Below are 20,106 nucleotides of genomic sequence, written 5' to 3' on the forward strand. Positions count from 1 at the left end.
TATCATATTCTAGTAAAAATCTTAAATCTAATAGAATGGGGAAAAGTTTCTTCGCATTTTATATAAAATTTCAAAAGGTTTTTTATAAAGTTAATTTACAAATTGAGTAGTGTATATATATGTGTCATTTTGTTCGATAACTTTTTGCCATCTTGTTGGTAGGGACATGATCCCATTGCTACAAAAATTTTGGGGCTTCTGATGAAAAAACTGCGACAGATGGTTTTGGCAGTCCTCTTGTGATGTCAACCTGACGCTGCCTAAGGAATTCTGTAGCGACCGAAATAGGTGGACATCTGAAGGTGCAAGGTCAGGACTATACGGTGGATGCATTAACACCTCCCAGCCAAAGTCCCGTAATTTTTGCTGATCAGTGGCTAAAGATGTGTGAGTTCTAGCGTTATCATGGTGAAAAACCACACCCCTTCTCAACATTCACTCCGGCCGCTTTTTCTCAACTTCTGGCTTTAATCTCATCAGTTGTTCGCAGTACAGTTCAGAATCCTGCCTGGCGATAACAGCTCATAATGAATAATGCACTTCCGATCCCACCACACACACAGCATCACCTTGTTGCGAGTTAACCCGGGTTTCGCCACAGTCTGTGAAGCCTGACCGGCCTTTGACCACGATCTTTTTCGCACGTTCTTGTCGTACGTGATCCATTTTTCACAGGGTTGCCAGATGCAATTTTACGATTTCCCCCAAACTGATTTTTATATTTCCCCAAAATGATACGTTTTCAAAAAAAATCCCCAATCGCTTTGTTACAGAAAAAAAACCGAATATAAAATTGAAACTACTTTTATTCGATTTAGTAGTTCCAATCACTCGACAGTTAAACAGATACACAGCACATTGTCGCTCGCTCGACCAAAGAGACATTTTTTTAAGGGGGTGACAGACGTGCGTGTGAGTACGCAGACTATGGCTCGACGATCTTAGGAGTTAGGCTGGTATAAATAGTCAGTACTCAAGATGCATCTCGGTCTCAAGACACGGTTCAGGCTCTGTGATTGGTCCAAATTTTGACAGCCAACCAATCACAGAGCCTGAACCGTGTCTTGAGACTGAGATGCATCTTGAGTACTGACTATTTATAGCAGCCTTAATCGCCTGTGTGTCAGCAAAGAGCCGCGAGCCGTGAGCCTGGGGGCGTGATAATCGCGTCGGTGATTCTCGTGTGTCACCGACGCGAGCCGAGTAAGTTCGCGAACTTAAAACCCGCGTAATTTAAGTTCGTACGTCCGTCAGGCATTTTACGCACTCCACCAAACAAACCAAAACACACAAACAACAAATTTGCCAGGATGTTAATCGAATGAAAAGGACGTTGGTTTCATTTGTTTTTTGTTATGTTTTTAACCCCAAAAAATCTCCATAGTGTATTTATTTTCCCCAAACATTTCCCCAAAGATACTGTTTCCCCAAATTTTCGCCTAGAGTCAAAATTTTCCCCAGAATTGCGAAAAAAACCCCCAATCTGACAACCCTGATTTTTCATCACCAGCATAGAGTAAACATTATAGCAAGCTATAGAGTGCTTCTAACAAGGTATGAACTGTAAGCACGAGTGTGAACATATTTTCCTATAAGCGTCTTACGATGGCGCATGGAACATCACTAGACTTGCGTTATACGTTTGACAAGTATCTATAGAACTTCTGCTTACGATCGGCACAACGGGGAACGAGCGATGCGCGCGCTCTATAGCTTGCTAATGTATACTCTAAGATCACCAGTTATCTCTTCTTCAAAAACAAAATATGACAAATGAATGGAATATACTATATTAGGTTACCAAAGAGTTCTAAAATTTAAATTTAAAAAAAGAATTCATTTGCAATGTTTGTAACTGGCCAGTTCTAAACATTTTCAGTGTTGCCCACGTATTGATTAAAAAATTTATTCTAAGGAACATGTACTATTATTTTGTAATACATTAATAAAAATTAAAATAATACTTTTTCATTTTATAAACTATATTTATGTGGGTCCCAAAACATCCGCATCCGCGGATGTGAACCTCTGAAAATCCGCATTCGCACTCGCATCCGCGGATGCGAAAAAATCGGGATCCGCAACATCCCTGCAGTTCAGCTACATCGTAACTACTTATATGCCGATCTTACTCCACTTTTTAGGGTTCCGTACCCAAAGGGTAAAAATAGGACTCTATTACTAAGACTTCGTTATCTGTCCGTCTGTCTGTCTCCAGGCTATATCTCAAGAACCGCTCTAGCTAGACTTCTGAAATTTTCACAGATTATGTATATCTGTTACCGTTTTAACAACAAATACTGAAAGCAAAATAAAATTAATATTTAAGGGGGGCTCCTATACAACAAACGTGATAATTTCGGCTTTTTTTCGCTTTATATCAATAATGGCAAGTCGAGGTAGGCACTTGAATTTTTTTACAAATTCTTTATAAAATAAAAATATAAGGGGGGCTTCCATACAAAAAACACATTTTTAGCCTATTTTTGCTCTGTATCGGTACAGAACCCTTCGTGCGCGAGTCCAACTCACACTTGGCCGATTTTTCAAAAATGGCATCAGTTTTGTCCGTAACAGGGCGACCAGAGCGACGTGCATCTATGATATAAAAATTTCCGAGTTGAAAACGCTTTAACCAAAGCGGTACTCTCACAGATACTGCATTAAGTCCATAAACATCACAAATTTCACGGCTTTTTCTGTCATAATATATGAAATTGTATCGAATTTCTTCATTAGAATTGCTCATTTTAACAATTAGATTATGACAAGTTCATACATACTATAATGATTAATGCGAAAAGACTTTTTCCCCAACCTATTATATATAGTATAAAAGTATTAAATAATATATTTCCGTTCACTGGTACCCGTAGGCCGTAACACAAGTCCTTCAGGTACTTACCACGGGGCCAGACTGATGTGGTATGAAGCATCCATAGATATTATTATTATTTATTACTATTGTATTGTATTACTAAATTACAGCTTATAATCTGATCACTTCTAATGTAAAATTGGGTTGTTCAAATATTGTCAATAATAGTTATTATTATTGTACATCAACAATATTAATATTTTTTCATAATCTTTTTACTTTTTATACAATTATCAAATAGAAGTAGGAAATTTTGTGATTAAATATTATTTTTTTTCAAAATTAAGCATATCTTTTTAAGTTTTTATCGAATATGAGCTAGGTGCAACAGCTGCCGAAAATTAACAATCGATAGTTGCGGTCGGACATCGATAGATACGAACAGTATGAGAAATCGAAAAGGGACAACACTATTGAAAGACATTAAACAAGTCACAAAAGTCACTTTTTCATTTTATTTCTGTGATAACGTTCTGCCTTTATTTTCACGATTCCCTTTCTGAAATGAGGCCTTAGCTAATTTGTACTTATTTTTGTTTTATAATGTGTATGGAGTGCAGTGTCACGGTAGCGTTGTTATCTAATTATATACGGTTGTTGTGTTAGTTCAGTGTCATTGAGAGATCACGATGCGTATCGGTGTTGTGTTATATTGGTGCGTACTTGCTTTCCACGTTTGTGATGCCGACGAGGGTGAGAGGACAGAGTCCGGACGGGATGCCGGCAGACGTCCCCAGTGGGGGCCCGGTACGAGGAGCGCGTCAGTCACGGACCCGGCTATTTCGGCGTCCAACGATCTAAGTGAGTTGCACACAGTTGTTCCGCGACACCTGTTGCCGTCTATAGCAATAATTCAATTTCCCCAACTATGTATAATGTCATATGAGTTCATATCGAGTAGTTGTAGGTGTTAAAATGTAAATGCTATTGGCAGTACCCAAAATAATGTCTACAAGACAGGGCCGGACCGTGAGCTTACGAGGCCCTGGGCTGAAACTACATAGGGCCACAACATTTTAACTGTCAGTTCGTAGTACCAACACCTAAATTGTATAATACGGGCCATTTTTAAAAAGAAGAAGAAGATTGTATAATAAACCTTAATCGTAGGATTCTCAGGGATATCAACAAAAATTTAATAAAATTATGAATTCTTTCGCATTATCATCTATTTTTGACTGACTTCCCTGGGGGACGGAGGCCCTTGAACTCTTGGGGCCCTGGGCTTAAGCCGAAATAGCCATATGGTAGATCCGGCCTTGCTATAAGATCTCCAAAATGACAAAATGACTGAAAGTTTTGACTGTGCCGTAGAATAAAATAAGCAGCAACAAATCTACCTCTCTGAGTGAATATATTGAGACAGGATTCTGTTGCTAATATCTTGTTCAAATATTCTTTCAAATACAAAGTATTTTGTGTGTGTAAACTACAATATACTTGGCCAACATAAGGCTTAACACCTCCATTTTGAGTATTGCAGACACAATAGATTTTCAAAAGTTGCAGCCGGCTGCCGCTTGGGGATTGATGGGCTAACTCAAATCTGACTAATAACCGAAGCAAATATTATATTAATTCTAGTTAATAGAATCAATTTGTAGAGATCCATCTATTTGAACATCTTCCCCTTCATTTCTCATGAAAAAATATATTCCAATTTCAATATTGGAAGGTTTCTTAATTCTTTTGTACCTCATTTACACAGCCTTGAATAAAAGGATATAAAGACTCATTGTTAGAGCAAATAGACTGAATTTACATTTAAATAATTTATATATATTTGTGGGATGTGAAATAATTTGTATGTGTTGTGAGAATAATGGTTTGAATAATTTCATCCCAAACATTTAGGAATGTTTTGATCAACGCATCAGGCTCCTGTTGTCTCTCAATTTGTTTGTTCAAAAAATTACATACAGTATTAATGTTAGTGGTGACTGGATAAGCATGTCATCTTTTTCTCTTTACCTACCATTGTTATAATATTATGAACATAATAAAATATATAACCAAATGGTTCTTGTAATAATACAAGCCAATTCTTTGTGTTTGAACTTGGCGGTTATGCTCTTGTGTGTCGAGATTACACTTTATTAGGTGTAAATTGTAATAATTTATTAAGGGTTTCCATCCATCTGATAACTGACCAGGCCATAGTATTTTAATACTTGTCATGAGGGATTTTTGTAGATTGATTTTATGTGACAAAAATTTAAGCCCCTTTTCTACTTCGGTTGACCAAGCATAGTATTTTGTAGACCTATTCTCCCTTGCCCTAACATGTCACATAGTTTGTGTATGTTCCCCCGTAATCTCAATTCTTTACCACTTGTTTTAACACATCTATTGACTGTAAAGTATAGTTTTAGTCAATGTGATCTTTGATGGCAACAAACGACATCTGTTGTTGTTTTTCCTTGCAATGTGTTTAGACGACAACAATGGTAATTCCTAGACAAAGTCGAAGTCTACTTAATCTAATGTCACAATGCAACCCTGCCTTACCTGTCCACATCCCTTATTAGTAAAATATTGACGTTTTTATTGTTCATCATTACTCATTAGAAGTTTGATACCACTCTTTGAACCTCCCTAGTGTTATTATGTCGATAATTCATCTATTTTGATCTAAGGGGCTACATGGAGTGAGAGAATAAATAAAAAATAATAAAGAAATTTATATGTATAATAATACTAGCTGTCCCGGCAAACATTGTTTGCCATATAAATTATTTCGCCCATGTTATTTTATTGAAATGACTAAATAAGTATGGCACTATGGCAACGTCCATCGCTGTCCCGTCGCCGTCGCACAAACATCATCGTCGCCGTCAGTCTCGAGTATTATGGCTGGTTTACACGTATTAAGTAGATAAGTATTTAACTAAATTTTAAGTTATTTATTGCATGTAAACACAAAATTTAGTAGCAAGTAGTAAGTTAAAATTTAGTTAAGTACTAAACAAGGAAATTAGAATTTTGACTATTTTCTGTAAGGTTGGCAGGCGGGGCTTGTCACTTAACACATTTCGGGCAGGCACTTCAAATTAAGTTAAAATTTAGTTACTACTTATCTACTTAATACGTGTAAACCAGCCATTAATTTACTATTATTTATTCAAATGCACTTTAAAGGAGTGAGCACACTGAGACGGGCCGTGCCCGGGGCTCATCGCAAAAATCCGCCTCCATACAATTTGTATGGTAGCAGATGCGCGTATCGCACACTGTGTCGGGGCGCAGCGGATTTCCGCTTCCATACAAATTGTATGGAGGCGGATTTTTGCGATGAGCCCCGGCACGGCCCGCCTCAGTGTGCTCACTTCTTAAATGAGTATAAAAAATAGCCAGTACCCGATTCTCAGACCTACTGAATATGCATTTAAAATTTGGTAAAAATCACTCTAGCCATTTCGGAGGAGTATGGTACCTAACATTGTGTTTGTGACACAAGAATTTTATATATACGTAATAAGATAAGAAGAAGTTTCACGCTACATAATATCCGTTATATTACAAAAATAAAACTGCTCAATGCGCATTGTGTAATAAAAGTGACGATTATAATAAAGCACTCTAAAATTAGAAATACCAGAATCATTTGACTGCTACAATATTCATTTTATGTTCTGAAAAAGTGTCTTCATCGACAAAACGGAAACGCCTTAGGGTCGGCACAAAGTAACGACTATTGACAGTAGAGAAGTTCATAAAACTTTAGATAAGAGGATACACCAGGGGCTAGAGAAATGAAAAAAAAGTACGTGTAATATCTATAGCTGTCTCCCTTACCTCAAGCCTATACCGCAGAACGCGATAGAGACAACTGCAGAAAATCAACGATTCGTTGTCCCCTGATTCCTTCTCCAAAACTTAACCGATTTAAGTACTTTTTTCATCAAAGATTAAAAAATGGCTTGAGCTGTGTTCCTATGTTTTGCTTTTTTATGTATAATCTAGCCAAATCTGTTTTCTGGACGTTTGAACACAGCGGAAAATCTGGCCATTTTTTTGGGTTTTTGAACGTTCATATCTCATTTAATAATTAAATTATGAAAAAAAAGAAAACATTATCTACTCTACTAGCATTATCCAGGGAGGAAACAGGGGACAACGTTTGTATGGAAAAAAGGGCGGTGTGGACTCCTCTTAAATCCATATACTCCAGAGAAATTCATAGACAGATCAGATGGCAGAACTACGTAATTTGGTCGGGTTCAAAGCAGAATCGAAAGAACAGGGTTAAGGTGACGCCGCGTTAAAGTAAAAAATCGTTTTGGATATGTTTTTAAATTCTCATATGGAATATTGTTCTCATCTCTGGGCAGGGGCGCCAAAATACCAACTGCTCCCTCTGGATCGTATCCAACGAAGGGCTGCTCGAATTGTTGACTGCCATAGTGTTTCAAACAGCTTGGACCCCCTGGAATTACGCCGAGATGTAGCTTCACTCTGCATCCTCTATCGGTTGTATCACGGGGAGTGCTCTGAGGAATTGTTCGGAATCATACCACCTGCAACTTTTCGCTATCGTCCCACGCGAAAAACATACCATCCTCATCACCTTGATGAGTGGCAGTCTTCCACAGTGCGTTTTTCGCGTAACTTTCTGCCGCGCACTGTAAAACTCTGGAATGAACTGTCACCAGCAGTATTTCCGGACCGATACGACCTGCAAACCTTCAAGAAAAGAGCGTATTTCCTCTTAAAAGGCCGGCAACGCACCTGCAGCTCTTCTGATGTTGCGAGTGTCCATGGGCGACGGTAGTTGCTTACCATCAGGTGACCCGTTTGCTCGTTTGCCCCCTTATTTAATAAATAAAAAAAAATTTGGAAGCTTAAATTACTCTCCTCTGTTGGCAAAATTAGAATCCCTGTTTTTATAGAGATATTTTTGATTAATAATTATTCTGTGTTATAAAAGTTGACCAATCGTGTTATGTTATGGGTAATTTAAAGATAAAAACATGATGAATACTGACAATGAACTTTAATTTATTAGCTTTAGTCATTGTTGAGAAAAATCGATATCGCTGCAGCTAAATTATCAAGGCGTCGCCCTAACATACTAGATGTAAGTTGTAACGCAACTATCGGAGTCGAGGATCAATTTCTCTGATGCTACATTACTTCTTACTTCAGCGCACTCAAGCTTCGAGGAAGTCCCACATACTCCTGTCGCATTCCCCCAGGGGTAATTTTTCCACCAAAAAAAAAAAAAAGGTAGGGGACGTGAGGCCGTGGCTCGTAAAAATATTTTTTAAAAATTGTCGTGTTCGCTATTTGCAGAATGCTGGACGCGCGTATGCGCCTCGCTTTATCCGGTCCATTGTAATATTTTACAAGAATATTCCAAGCGACGTCTTGCCGAAAATGGGAGTCGGAATATCTGACGCTACACTGTAATGTGCGCTATGATAATAACCACTTTATCAATAATCACGTGTCGCATCGACGATTAGACAGCCGTCCTAAAATAGTTGCGAAGTTCCGCCAACCGTAGTCTGCCATCGGTAGATCTGACTCACGCCCGTCTACCGGTGCGATCAAAATTATTTACATGTCGCGATCGTCCACAAATTCCTATCATCGCTCTCGTACCTCTATTAGTTGGTACTTGTTTCCTATTTGAGCAACTCTAACTAAAAATGTACCTAGTAGATAGAGTATTGCCGCCCGATTCAATTGTTAATAAGGTGCTACAGGGCCTGCAGGTGGAGTATTATAGTTATTTACCTTTTTGTACCTTTGATACTCACCTGTAAGACATAATATTCAGATCTCAAGTACATTATATGCACGGTGGTATGGTGAACCATCATGCATTGTGAGAAACCTGCATGTGTGCCCATTTCATTCCACTGGACTAGGTCTGCTTGCTAGTGCTTTGGCAACCGTAAATTAATTAAAATAACCCGTCCCGGACACGATGGATACAAAAGGCTTTTATTTTAAGTCTCTACTATGTTTAAACTCCAAACTAATATAAAACACGTTTGAAATTTAAATACTAAATAGCCTTCGCTCTTCGCAGACAAAACACTATCGCTACGAAGAATCGCTATGCAAAAAATACTCGGGCAATTTCGCGCTATCGTCAAGAGGGGCAATTAGAGAGACCATTACATCAATGGGCTACATTATTCGCTTGAAGACACAATCAAGAAATGCAATTCAATCTAGGCCAAATAAAACTACTGACAGCCCTATTAACGATAGATTGTGCTGGTCAGAAAGTCTAGTCTCCAATTTTTTTTCTCTTAAATGCCCGGAAATTATGTTACCTCACCGCCTATTTGTAATTATTGTCTTCCAGCTTCGTCCTGTTCTTTACTTTCATTTTCAGAATTGAGTTTTCACTACAGTTTACGATTAGCCACCATGGGCGCCGGCAGGGGGGCGCCAGGTGGTGCACTTGCACCCCTTGGGAATCTCGGGATTAACAGGAATTATTGAAATAAAAAACATTTTGTAACCCTATTACCATGCCGTACTAAGATAGTTCGTAGTTTTCGGCACTACTTGTATTCTGTTGACGTAAATAGACAGTATCTGTTGTTCGTAAAAAGTAAAAAGAAAAGAAAGGAAAGAAAACTAAAATCTGCACCCCTTGGAAATTATTTCTGCCGGCGCCCATGTTAGCCACCATGGAAACAGTTTCATTCTGTGGTAGAATAAACACTTTGTCCTCAAATTCTGTCAGTCTTTCTATTCTTTCTTATACGTCTACTGTGAGGGGTGACCACGCGAAGTCTGCTGTAAAACTCGCGTACAAAATAATTTAGCCAGGTGAATGTAGTGAATGTAGATCAATAAAGCTATCGACACACCTTGAACTTGATTAATCGCAGATATTCTTATTGAGGAAGTGGTATGGCGCGAACGATTTGTCACGAACGTAAACATACGTTGGCACGCACCGCCATCGCTTCTATAGCTAAATTAGTCGCATCGCATTAAATGTCTACCATTGGGCACAACGAGAAATTAAAATTGCTTAGAGATACTTTTCGTTGCCATTGTTTAATAGGTGGCACGATCGTTAGGTCTAAAATTGTTGCTTGAAACGATTTGCTTCTAGCAAAAGCGCCGGCCGCCCGGCGTACCTACAGTTCATATTTTAAGTAATATTAATAATTATATATTATAAGCTGACACTATACTATAACTATTTAACTATATTCAATAACTGTGACCCTTAAGTCGGACGGCATAGGGGTCCTGTAAGGTGTGAAATAACTCTTAAACGCTATGTAAAACCGTAAAGGTCAATGATACGGTTCGTTTAGAGACAAGGAAAATCGTAATTTGTACTCATTATCAGTAATAACTTCCGATGGCTGTAAACGGTTTATAATCTGCGACAAATAGCTACAAAAGGCTGGTGGTGCGTATGGCCTAGGATGAAGGATCCCACCATAGAAGGACCCTCACAGAGCTGGTTAATGGATTAAAAGTATTTTATATATTATAATTACGTACTGTATGTCAATAAATATATATTGCAAGTGGATTGCCTATAGAATTTCAGTCCAGATTTAAAAATAGAAAAAAATTTTTTTTCACATTTATCTGGTTTGGTTAATAGACAAATTATTCCATACCAGTCGAAAGTATGAAGCCCATAGAATATGCATTAAAAGCATTAACCAGACCGGTACTAGTATCGATTTACCTGCCTACCCAAGAGTTGTGAGTTGTGACGGGAAAAAAATAGAAATAGACAACCTAACGCTTTCATATTCTACGGGCCCCATACTTTCGATTGGTATGGAAATTGTCTATTAACCAAACCAGCAAATTAAAAAAAAATCAGATTTTTTTAAATTCTGGACTAAAATTTTTTAGGCAACCCACTTGCAATAAATCTGTTGACATACGTAATTGAATATAAAATATTTTTCATCCATAAACCAGCTCGGTGAAGGTCCTTCAGCCTTCTATGGTGGGATCCTAGGCTAGTACTAAACACTGAACGATAAACGCCTTTTTAGTATGCTCGTATCGTCTGAGCGCATTTTGCCTGTACTCTAGTTCCGTATTCGGTTTCCCTCTTCCTACATCTAGAAAATTCGTTTTCTAGCTTTTACATTTCAAGAATTTGGTTCCTATTTTTATATTTGACGACCTCTGTGGCTCAGTGGTGAGCGCGTTGGTAGCTCAAGCCGGGGGTCGCGGGTTCGAGTCCCGCCGACGGAACAAAAAGTTTTCAAAGTTCCTGGGTCATGGATGTGTATTAAATATGTGTATCATATAATAAAAATCTTAAATATATGTATAGTATAAAAGTATTAAATATATTTCCGTTGTCTGGTACCTGTAACACAAGTCCTTCAGGTACTTACCACAGGGCCAGACTGACGTGGTGTGAAGCGTCCATAGATATTATTATTATATTATGTTATTTTTATAATATAGGAACCATTAGGTATATATTTATATGTATAATGTATTAACTTCATGATAGGAACCAAATTCTTGAGATTTTGTAAAGGCCGGCCGTTTGCAGCACATAATCATCACAGCTATACGTATAGCTGTGAATTGTGATGATTATGTGCAATCGGCCGGCCTTTACAAAATCTCAGTGCTGACTCTACTGAGACAATACTGACTGTTTAAAAAAAATGCCTTTTAATCATATAGACGCAAAATGGTTGGCCATGAGTTCAACAGGACCTTGCCAGTACTTGGAGCGAAGTATAAGCTATAAGTTCGCTTATTCACGAAGGCTTAATTATGTTTGTATGTATCGTTGAACTACACGGCAGTACACGGAATGCTTCTTCGTTAATTGGGCTGTGTAAAAACTGGTCCATACCCGCGCACTCTAATTGATCTCAATAAACTTGTTGACCGCCTTACTCGATGTAAACAATTGTTTCCACATACGCTTAGCTCAAGAGTCAAGACTTTGTAAACTTCGTTCCATGTCTCGTCTAGTTCATAACGAACTTTAGAATCAGACCAGAATATGATCCAGAAAGGAAAAGCAAAGATCATCAGAACGACACTTCCTGTTGCCTAAATCGATTAAGTAGTAATGAATGATCTAATAAATAATCGATGAATACTTATTAAGTTATAACCTATGTTCAGATGGATTACTTGTAGGAAAGATGCCGATCGGCGAATGAGAGGAAAATGAACAAAAAATGCACCATCTGATATCAGCTTTAGCCTTAGCCGAAAGGCATGTCTGTATTAGAGACGACGATCACTATCGACTGAGGCCACGCTCAAGGAAACCATAGATATTGAGACCTCCCTCTGGCTGGTGCGTCATCGGTGCATTGACTACGTCGCGAACTAGAATATAGATAGGCTTATCATGACCTACTAATGGCTTGATCAGGCTGAAGCAAATAGCGCCAGTAAGTAACCTTAGTCGTAGTTTTTAAACTGCCAGAAATAAAGGGTTCAGATCTTTCTACCGTGATTAATAATAAGCAGACTTGACATAATCTAACATGTAGAAATTACATGCATTACAATTTACAACTCTACTTGTTTCTTTCAATTTTCAGTCGCATACCAAAATCCAAAACCACCTGAATTTAAACGAAAGAGACGAGGCGATAGTTTAATGGTCCTATTTCTTTGTATTCAGTGACCGAGCTGTAGATTTATCAGTTATCTCAGGGCTGACGTCGCAAAGTGGAATAATTGATAGATTTAAAATAAATTAATCATGGCCTAGTAAAGAGTAAAGACACGAGTCTCGATTAGACGGTTTTAACACTGAAGAGTAGAAATAGGAATAGTGTTTGAAGTTTTTTTTATTGATTCACTTATTAAACTCGGCCGCACATTATCCGAAATTTCAAGTTCAGTTTCAGTTCAATCAAACAAACAAACAATCTCTTCTGGTTTATAATATTAGTATAGATTTTTAAACCGCTTGACAAAATCGAATCTAGATCAAAATGACTATGAAAAGTACCAATAATAGGGTCATAATAGGCTCATAATCATGGGACGATGCATGCATAATGCATAATTTAAGGTATAATATGATGAATGTAATTTGCATAGTAGTATAATATTATGCTTTCCGTTTCATGAAACAACGCCGAAACTCCCAAACTTGTATCTATAAAGAATCAGGAGTTCGCTCAGCATCTTCCCAACCATAATATACCTTGATGCAAATTCTTACCTGTTGGTGTAGCATATGCTTAGACTACTTCTCACGACACCGAAGTCACCACATGTTTCCATATAAATTTTGAGGAATTCCCTCGATTACTTATGGACCCTTTCATCAGATCACCACTTTCACGAATTATATAGTATTGAGATGATACTCTGTACACCAAAAGAAAAATTTTGAAAATCGGTTCTCAAACGGCGGAGTAATCGTTGATTATAAAAAAAACGAACATAACACCTCACCCAATTTGAAAGTCGGATAAAATTTGTAGCCTATGTGTTATTCTGATGTATAAGCTATATTATTGTAAAGTTTCATTAAAATCCATTCAGTAGTTTTTGCGTGAAAGAGTAACAAACATCCATACATCCATACATCCACACAAACTTTCATTCATCCAAACAAACTTTCGCCTTTATAATATTAGTAGGATTAGTAGGATAATAGCATATATGCTTTCCGTTATTAAAACAACGCCGAAACTCCCAAACTTGTATATTTAAAGAGTTAGGAGTTCTCTTAGCATCTTCCGAACCACGGTATAACCGGTATACCTCGGTGCAAAATCTTACTTGTTGTTAGCATATTATGCTTAGAATACTTCAAACGAAATCGACGTCCCCACATGTTTTGAGGAGTTCACTCGATTACTTAATATGTATTCCTTCATCACGTCACCACTTTTGTGAACATGGTACCAAATAGGATGATACCCTATACACCAAAAGAAAAATTTTGAAAATCGGTTCACAAACGGCGGAGTAATCGTTGAACACAAAAAAACGAACATAACACCTACTTCATTTTGAGAGTCGGGTAAAATTGTAGTCTAAGTGTTATTAACTATTATGATGTATATTGTATAAGCTATATTATTGGAATGTTACTTTAAAATCCGTTCAGTAGTTTTTCAGTAAAAGAGTAACAAACATCCATAAAACTATCTCAACAAACATCCATATATCCATAAAACTATCTCCTTTATTTGGTGACCTCCGTGGCTCAGTGGTTGGGCGTGTTGGCAGCGCTCATGCCGGGGATCGTGGGTTCGAATCCCGCCGACGGAACAATAAGTTTTCAATGTTCCTGGGTCATGCATGTCACATGTGTATTACATCATATAATAAAAATCTTAAGTATACATAATATATATACAGTATACAATAAAGTATTAAATATATATTTCCGTTGTCTGGTACCCGTAACAGAAGTTCTTCAGGTACTTAGCACGGGGCCAGACTGACGTGGTGTGAAGCGTCCATAGATATTATTATATTATTTATAATATTATAAGTTCATTCATTATGTGAGACCTCGTACTCGTCATTTTGAATGAAATTCGTAAATTGTCATACGACGTCCTCACTCGACCGCGGTCGGGCACAGACTGTGGTGTGGCCTACCGCCTATAATGGGCCACCCCCACCCGCCACGTGTAGATGCGTACGGCGTACCGCCATTGCTGGGCCATTCCCTTTGATGTGTGCTGGCGCTGGCGCCATCAGCCATCCGACACCACTACGTCCTCCATACGCTGGGCCATCGTAGTGGACCATCACGATTAAGAATGGCCCATCGTGTAGAGGCGCAATTACATGCAACTGGGCATGTTTAAACCAGAGGACGATTTCTCGTTCGTTGGTTTTGGCGAATTGCGTTCCCTGTTTTTTACTCCCAAAGCTAAAAATACCGGTCTCTACAGAATTTATTACTCTAAAATTGATATCGAGTTTGTTGACCTGGAAGTCGAGGCTCAAACTTTGCTTTAAAATTTAAATACAACCGCAAACAAACGAAAAAGCTATGTCAAATATTTCAATAAGTAGTGCTATTTTGAGACCGTTAATACTTGTACAATTATTGTAGTTAAAGAGTATCTTTTGACTGTTCTGAAAGGATTTTTTGCACTATGATTTAGCTGGTTTAGGTTTCAGTAAACTTTATAAAATGCATCTTAAGACTACTCCAGCTCACCAATCATCATGCTGCACCATGGCTGCCAATATACTTAATTGCGAAGAATCAATGAAGCTTACGTGACAATGGTCGTCCATAATTTTCATACGTGGGAGAGCCATGCTTCGGCACGAATGGGCCGGCTCGACCGGAGAAATACCACGTTCTCACAGAAAACCGGCGTGAAACAGCGCTTGCGCTGTGTTTCGCCGAGTGAGTGAGTTTACCGGAGGCCTAATCCCCTACCCTATTCCCTTTCCTACCCTCCCCTATTCCCTTCCCATCCCTACCCTCTCCTATTACCCTATTTCCTCTAAAAGGCCGGCAGCGCACCTGCAGCTCTTCTGATGCTGCGAGTGTCCATGGGCGACGGAAGTTGCTTACCATCAGGTGACCCGTTTGCTCGTTTGCCCCCTTATTTCATTAAAAAAAAAAAAAAAAACACTCATAGACGACTATGCCACTCTGCATGAGCACAATCCAAGTTTGTATTCTTCCAACATGCACGGAGGCATGGGCCAACGTTGAAAAACCACGTAGGACCAAGAATAGAAATGCCGATATCAAAAACGTGCTTGAAATAATGACCATTAAGGATAAAGTCCTTATTTGAAGAGGATAACACTTGGCTTTTGAGATTTAAGATTTCTATCTTCCACTACATAAGGCAAATGTACTTTTCCTTATAAAGATTGCAGACACTGTTATTACACTATGTATTGTTTTAAGAACTACGAATAATAAAAACTAAGGAATCGTAAATACCATACTATTACCGTTTTAAATTTGGTTCCTTTTGATCTGTCATGTAACGTCAGCCTAGTACCGCTCAAGGTCACCTAAATATTGCAAACAGAGTAGACAGAATGATTGTCTATTGTGTTGCAAATGTATTGAAATGTGTACCGGTACACTTTTTTGACAAGTATTGTGGAGCATGTTTTTGACGGAGTTACTTTTCCTTAGTTTTTATTATTCGTAGTTTAAGAACAAATATCAAAAAGATAATGACCGTATTAAAAACACTATAGTCTATTTATTTAAACGAGCCGACTTCGTAAGCAGGATGTAACATTAAAATTTCACACGGTGACTGTTGGAGATTTTTTAAAATAGATGTCCGAAACTACTATTCGCCGAAATTTATTTTGCGCGTAAGCCGTAAATTTTTTTCGGGACAGCAGTTATCTATACTTAATATTATAAATGCGAAAGTATCTCTGTCTGTTTGTCTGTCTGTCTGTCTCGCTTTCACGCCAAAACTACCGAACCGATTGTAATTAAATTTTGTATACAGATAGTCTAAAGCCTGAGAAAGGACATAGGCTACTTTTTTACTGGAAAAAAGAGTTGTAAGGGGGTGAAAATACGAAAATTTGTTCAAATTAAGTTAGTTTCAAAAATTCATACTAGATGGCGCCGTGCGTCTTTTACATCGCGCTAACGCTTGCCCAACATCTTTCTATAAGAGGTGGTATCATCATACAATTAAGTTCCGGTTTTTTTCGATTGTTATTTCTTTACGTTATTTAATAAGCCTTATATTATATTTTACATTATATTACATAGGGTGACGTAACCTTAAACCTATCAATGATAAATAGTTTATGGGTAAAGTTGTTTAATGGGGGGGCTAAATAAGCTTTAAAATTTGGCATAATATATAAAGTTTAATTTAAAAAAAATGAAATATTATGTACACACTGCACAGCTGTTTTGATTTAAGGGGTACCAGGGTATTTTTTATAAAAGGTTTTGACACCAATTTTGTTGACATCGCGAGCTATAAACTGAAGTCCACGCGGACGAAGTCGCGGGCAACAGCTAGTCTTATATATTCTTTCCTGGGACAAAGTTCAATTATTATTGTTAAGGCGTGATTCGTGAATCGTGCGGGCAACAGACTGACAATCAACAGTAAACATTCGCGTTCATAATGAGGTACTAGTTGATGCCCGCAACCCCGTTGGGCTAAAATTATTTGTCGCGTGAGCACCGTAAACTATAACGTAAGTAAAACCTAAATAGTAAGGGTGGGTTGCACCAACTTACTTTAACTATAACTTTAAATTTAACCATAACAAAATGTCAAATGAACTGTCAAATCCCTAATAAAATTGAGGATAACTTTAACCATAACTATAACTACGCCTCTGGTGCAACCCAGGGTGGGTTGCACCAGTTACTTAAACTGAAAAAAGTGTCCAATATCCTTTCCTGGAGCATCCACATACCGGAAGCATCCTCAAAGCATATACCAAAAATTCAGCAAAATCGTTTCAGCGGTTTGGGCGAGAAGATGTGACAGATAGACACACTTAAGCATGTATTATGTAATAGCTAGTATAAATTATTAATATTAAATTATGGATAAACTTGAGCACATATTTTAAATACTTACTAACTCACTTTAGGAGTATATTTTGGGAGTATAATATTATAAATATATATAATGTATGGCGTCACTCATCGATGGTAATTGATAACAGCTGCAAGTGAGACGCATATGGACGATATCGCGAATATACGCGGCCAATACACTCCACAGTCCACACATAAACATACGTATATCTGATTTTATTCATAAATGGAATGAAATATGTAGCTTTAAATCAATAATATGAAACACTAGCTGTTGCCCGCGACTTCGTCCGCGTTAGCATAGTAGATCACATCCCAAGTATTATTTATTGTACAAAAATATTCAATGTACAGAATTGACTTTCCTACGATTTTATTATATAAAGATGTTCCGCGCGGCTTCGCTCGCGTAATTTAGGAATTTCACGCAACCGTACATTTTTCCGCAAAAATAGCCTATGTACCTTCACGTGGTCTATTATTCATGTTTGCCAAATAACATAAAAATTGCTCCAGTAGTTCTTAAGATAATAAGCAATTTCATATAATTTCCCCCGTTTCTTCCATATTTTCCTCTATTTCTTCGCTCCTTTTAGTCTTAGCGTGATAAAATATAGCCTTCCCCAATAAATGGGCTATCTAACACTGAAAGAATTTTACAAATCGGACCAGTAGTTCCTGAGATTAGCGCGTTCAAATAAGCCCTTTCATATAATTTCCCACGTTTTTTCCACATTTTCCTCTATTTCTTCTCTTCTATTAGTCTTAGCGTGATAAAATATAGCCTATAACCTTCCTCGATCAATGGGCTATCTAACACTGAATGAATTTTTCAAATCGGACCAGTAGTTCCTGAGATTAGTGCGTTCAAATAAGCCCTTTCATATAATTTCCCACGTTTTTTCCACATATTCCTCTATTTCTTCGCTCCTATTAGTCTTAGCGTGATAAAATATAGCCTATAGCCTCATCGATAAATGGGCTATCTAACACTGAAAGAATTTTTCAAATCTTTCTGAGATTAGCGCGTTCAAACAAACAAACAAACAAGCAAACAAGCGTAGAAACGTAGCATAAACAATATGATAGTGCTGGTAGTTGGTACATGATAATATTTACCAAACATAACATCATTGATATAACGCGCTAATATAATTATTATGTTGAATACACATTTCATTTTCCATGAGTCAGATTTCTTACGAAAATTACGCAGTGGGTATATTTTTTATCGCTTTTTCTTAATTCGTTTTGTTGCCACATTAGTAACCGTAATATTAATATTTTAATAACACAATACGCAATGTTTGCTTATAAACATTACATCAAAGAGTTTTTTATAGGTATTTACCCAAACCCAAAAACTATAAGAAATGTCAGCAGACTATTATTATTAATTATCGATACTGGAAGTTGGCACGTTACCATCAAGGCATCAACACACTTGAATTCGACGACGGATTGCGCTTATGATTCTTATCCTCCTCCCAATTTCTAACTCTTGGAACTTCTGAGATTATCCAGGCTAAAATACTGAGACAGCAGACAAAATATATTAATCTCGTTAGCATTTTTTAATTACCCCTGGGTGTGCAAGATAAAATATTTTCCTGACAATTCCTCTTCTGTTCCAGTATTGTCAGAGGCGTGCAACAATGACGCCGCGTGTCTGCACGACCGGGCGGGGCTGGAGGCGATCACGCAGCTCCACAAGCAGCTCGACGATGACGCAAACGGCAACGTCGACCTGAGCGAGAGCGATGACGTGAGTATATCAATCTCTTTCTTCCGCGCCTGTTCAAGTCCCTGAGCGGCAGCAGCTGGGCGACGACGCCAACGGCAACATCGACCAGAGCGAGAGTGATGATGTGAGTAGCTCTATCTCTTTCACCCACGCCTGATGCCTGACAGGCATCAGTTGCAAGAGTGATAAGGTGAGTAGCTCCTTTCACTCGAGAAAACTTTTTAATCCTCGTCGGTTCCTCTTGCCGAAATAGTTCTACAACAAAAGCTGTCGATATTATGTCCTATACAAAGCTGAAGGTGGAAGCCACTTTTGTTTTCTTCTTACTATGTCCACTAATAGTGGAAGACTAAAGTCCAAAGTGGCAAAACCGGTGACAAGTCAATATATTATATAGGTCCGACAACTCTGGCATGATTTGATTTCTCTGATATTTTAGGACTCTCGACAAGGTTAGTCAGAAGATCCCGTGGCTCAGGAACTTTTTTAGGGATCCAGAGCTTGGTCTTTAATTTGTCTTAGTTTTCATAAAGCCATCAACGAAAACGGTGTGGATGGGTGCAGTATAAACTAAAAAACTGAAAAATTGTGTCGTATCTACGAATTTGTACCTGTCTTATCCTTGACTTTTATCAGCATAATAGTGGGTTAACCATCCCACATCGGTTAAATCCCCTGATCCAATGGTCATGCCAAATATACATCCTTTTTTCCTTAAAACGCTAGTTGCCTTACACGAATATTAAGTACTGTTGCGAAGTAACGGATTTTTTATCGCATCTTTCGCATTTGATTACGTGAGAGGTCTTGCGGATTTTCCTGAACTTACGACCTCTGGATGGACGGTTTTTGTGTGAATCATCTGGATACAAAGCTACTTGATGTTGTCAGTAAATTCTTTCGCAACATTTTCTTTGCTAACACTATCTTACGTATTTTCTTATGGCTCAAATTGTCTTCAGACCAAATTTCATCTTGATCGGTACAGCGGTTTAAGTTTGAAGAAGCAAC

The 20,106-nt window shown here is 37.9% G+C and overlaps 1 protein-coding gene across 3 annotated transcripts in view; it reads left to right on the forward strand.

Annotated features, from left to right (window-relative positions):
• The first annotated feature begins 3,311 nt into the window (after positions 1 to 3,311).
• Positions 3,312 to 20,106, forward strand: part of LOC121725885 (stromal interaction molecule homolog) — a 54,896-nt gene continuing 38,101 nt past the window's right edge. For 2 of the 3 annotated variants that reach the window (XM_042113044.1, XM_042113045.1), the window contains exons 1-2: positions 3,312 to 3,679; positions 18,986 to 19,116. In XM_042113044.1, the coding sequence (XP_041968978.1) occupies positions 3,508 to 3,679; positions 18,986 to 19,116 (303 nt within the window). In that variant the 5' untranslated portion in view covers positions 3,312 to 3,507. Of the gene's footprint in view, positions 3,680 to 18,985; positions 19,117 to 19,172; positions 19,220 to 20,106 lie in introns of those variants that run through there. The other variant, XM_042113046.1, reaches the window with a different exon arrangement.

Source organism: Aricia agestis, chromosome 4 (genome assembly GCF_905147365.1).
Source record: "Aricia agestis chromosome 4, ilAriAges1.1, whole genome shotgun sequence".
In the NCBI taxonomy this organism is placed as follows: domain Eukaryota; kingdom Metazoa; phylum Arthropoda; class Insecta; order Lepidoptera; family Lycaenidae; genus Aricia; species Aricia agestis.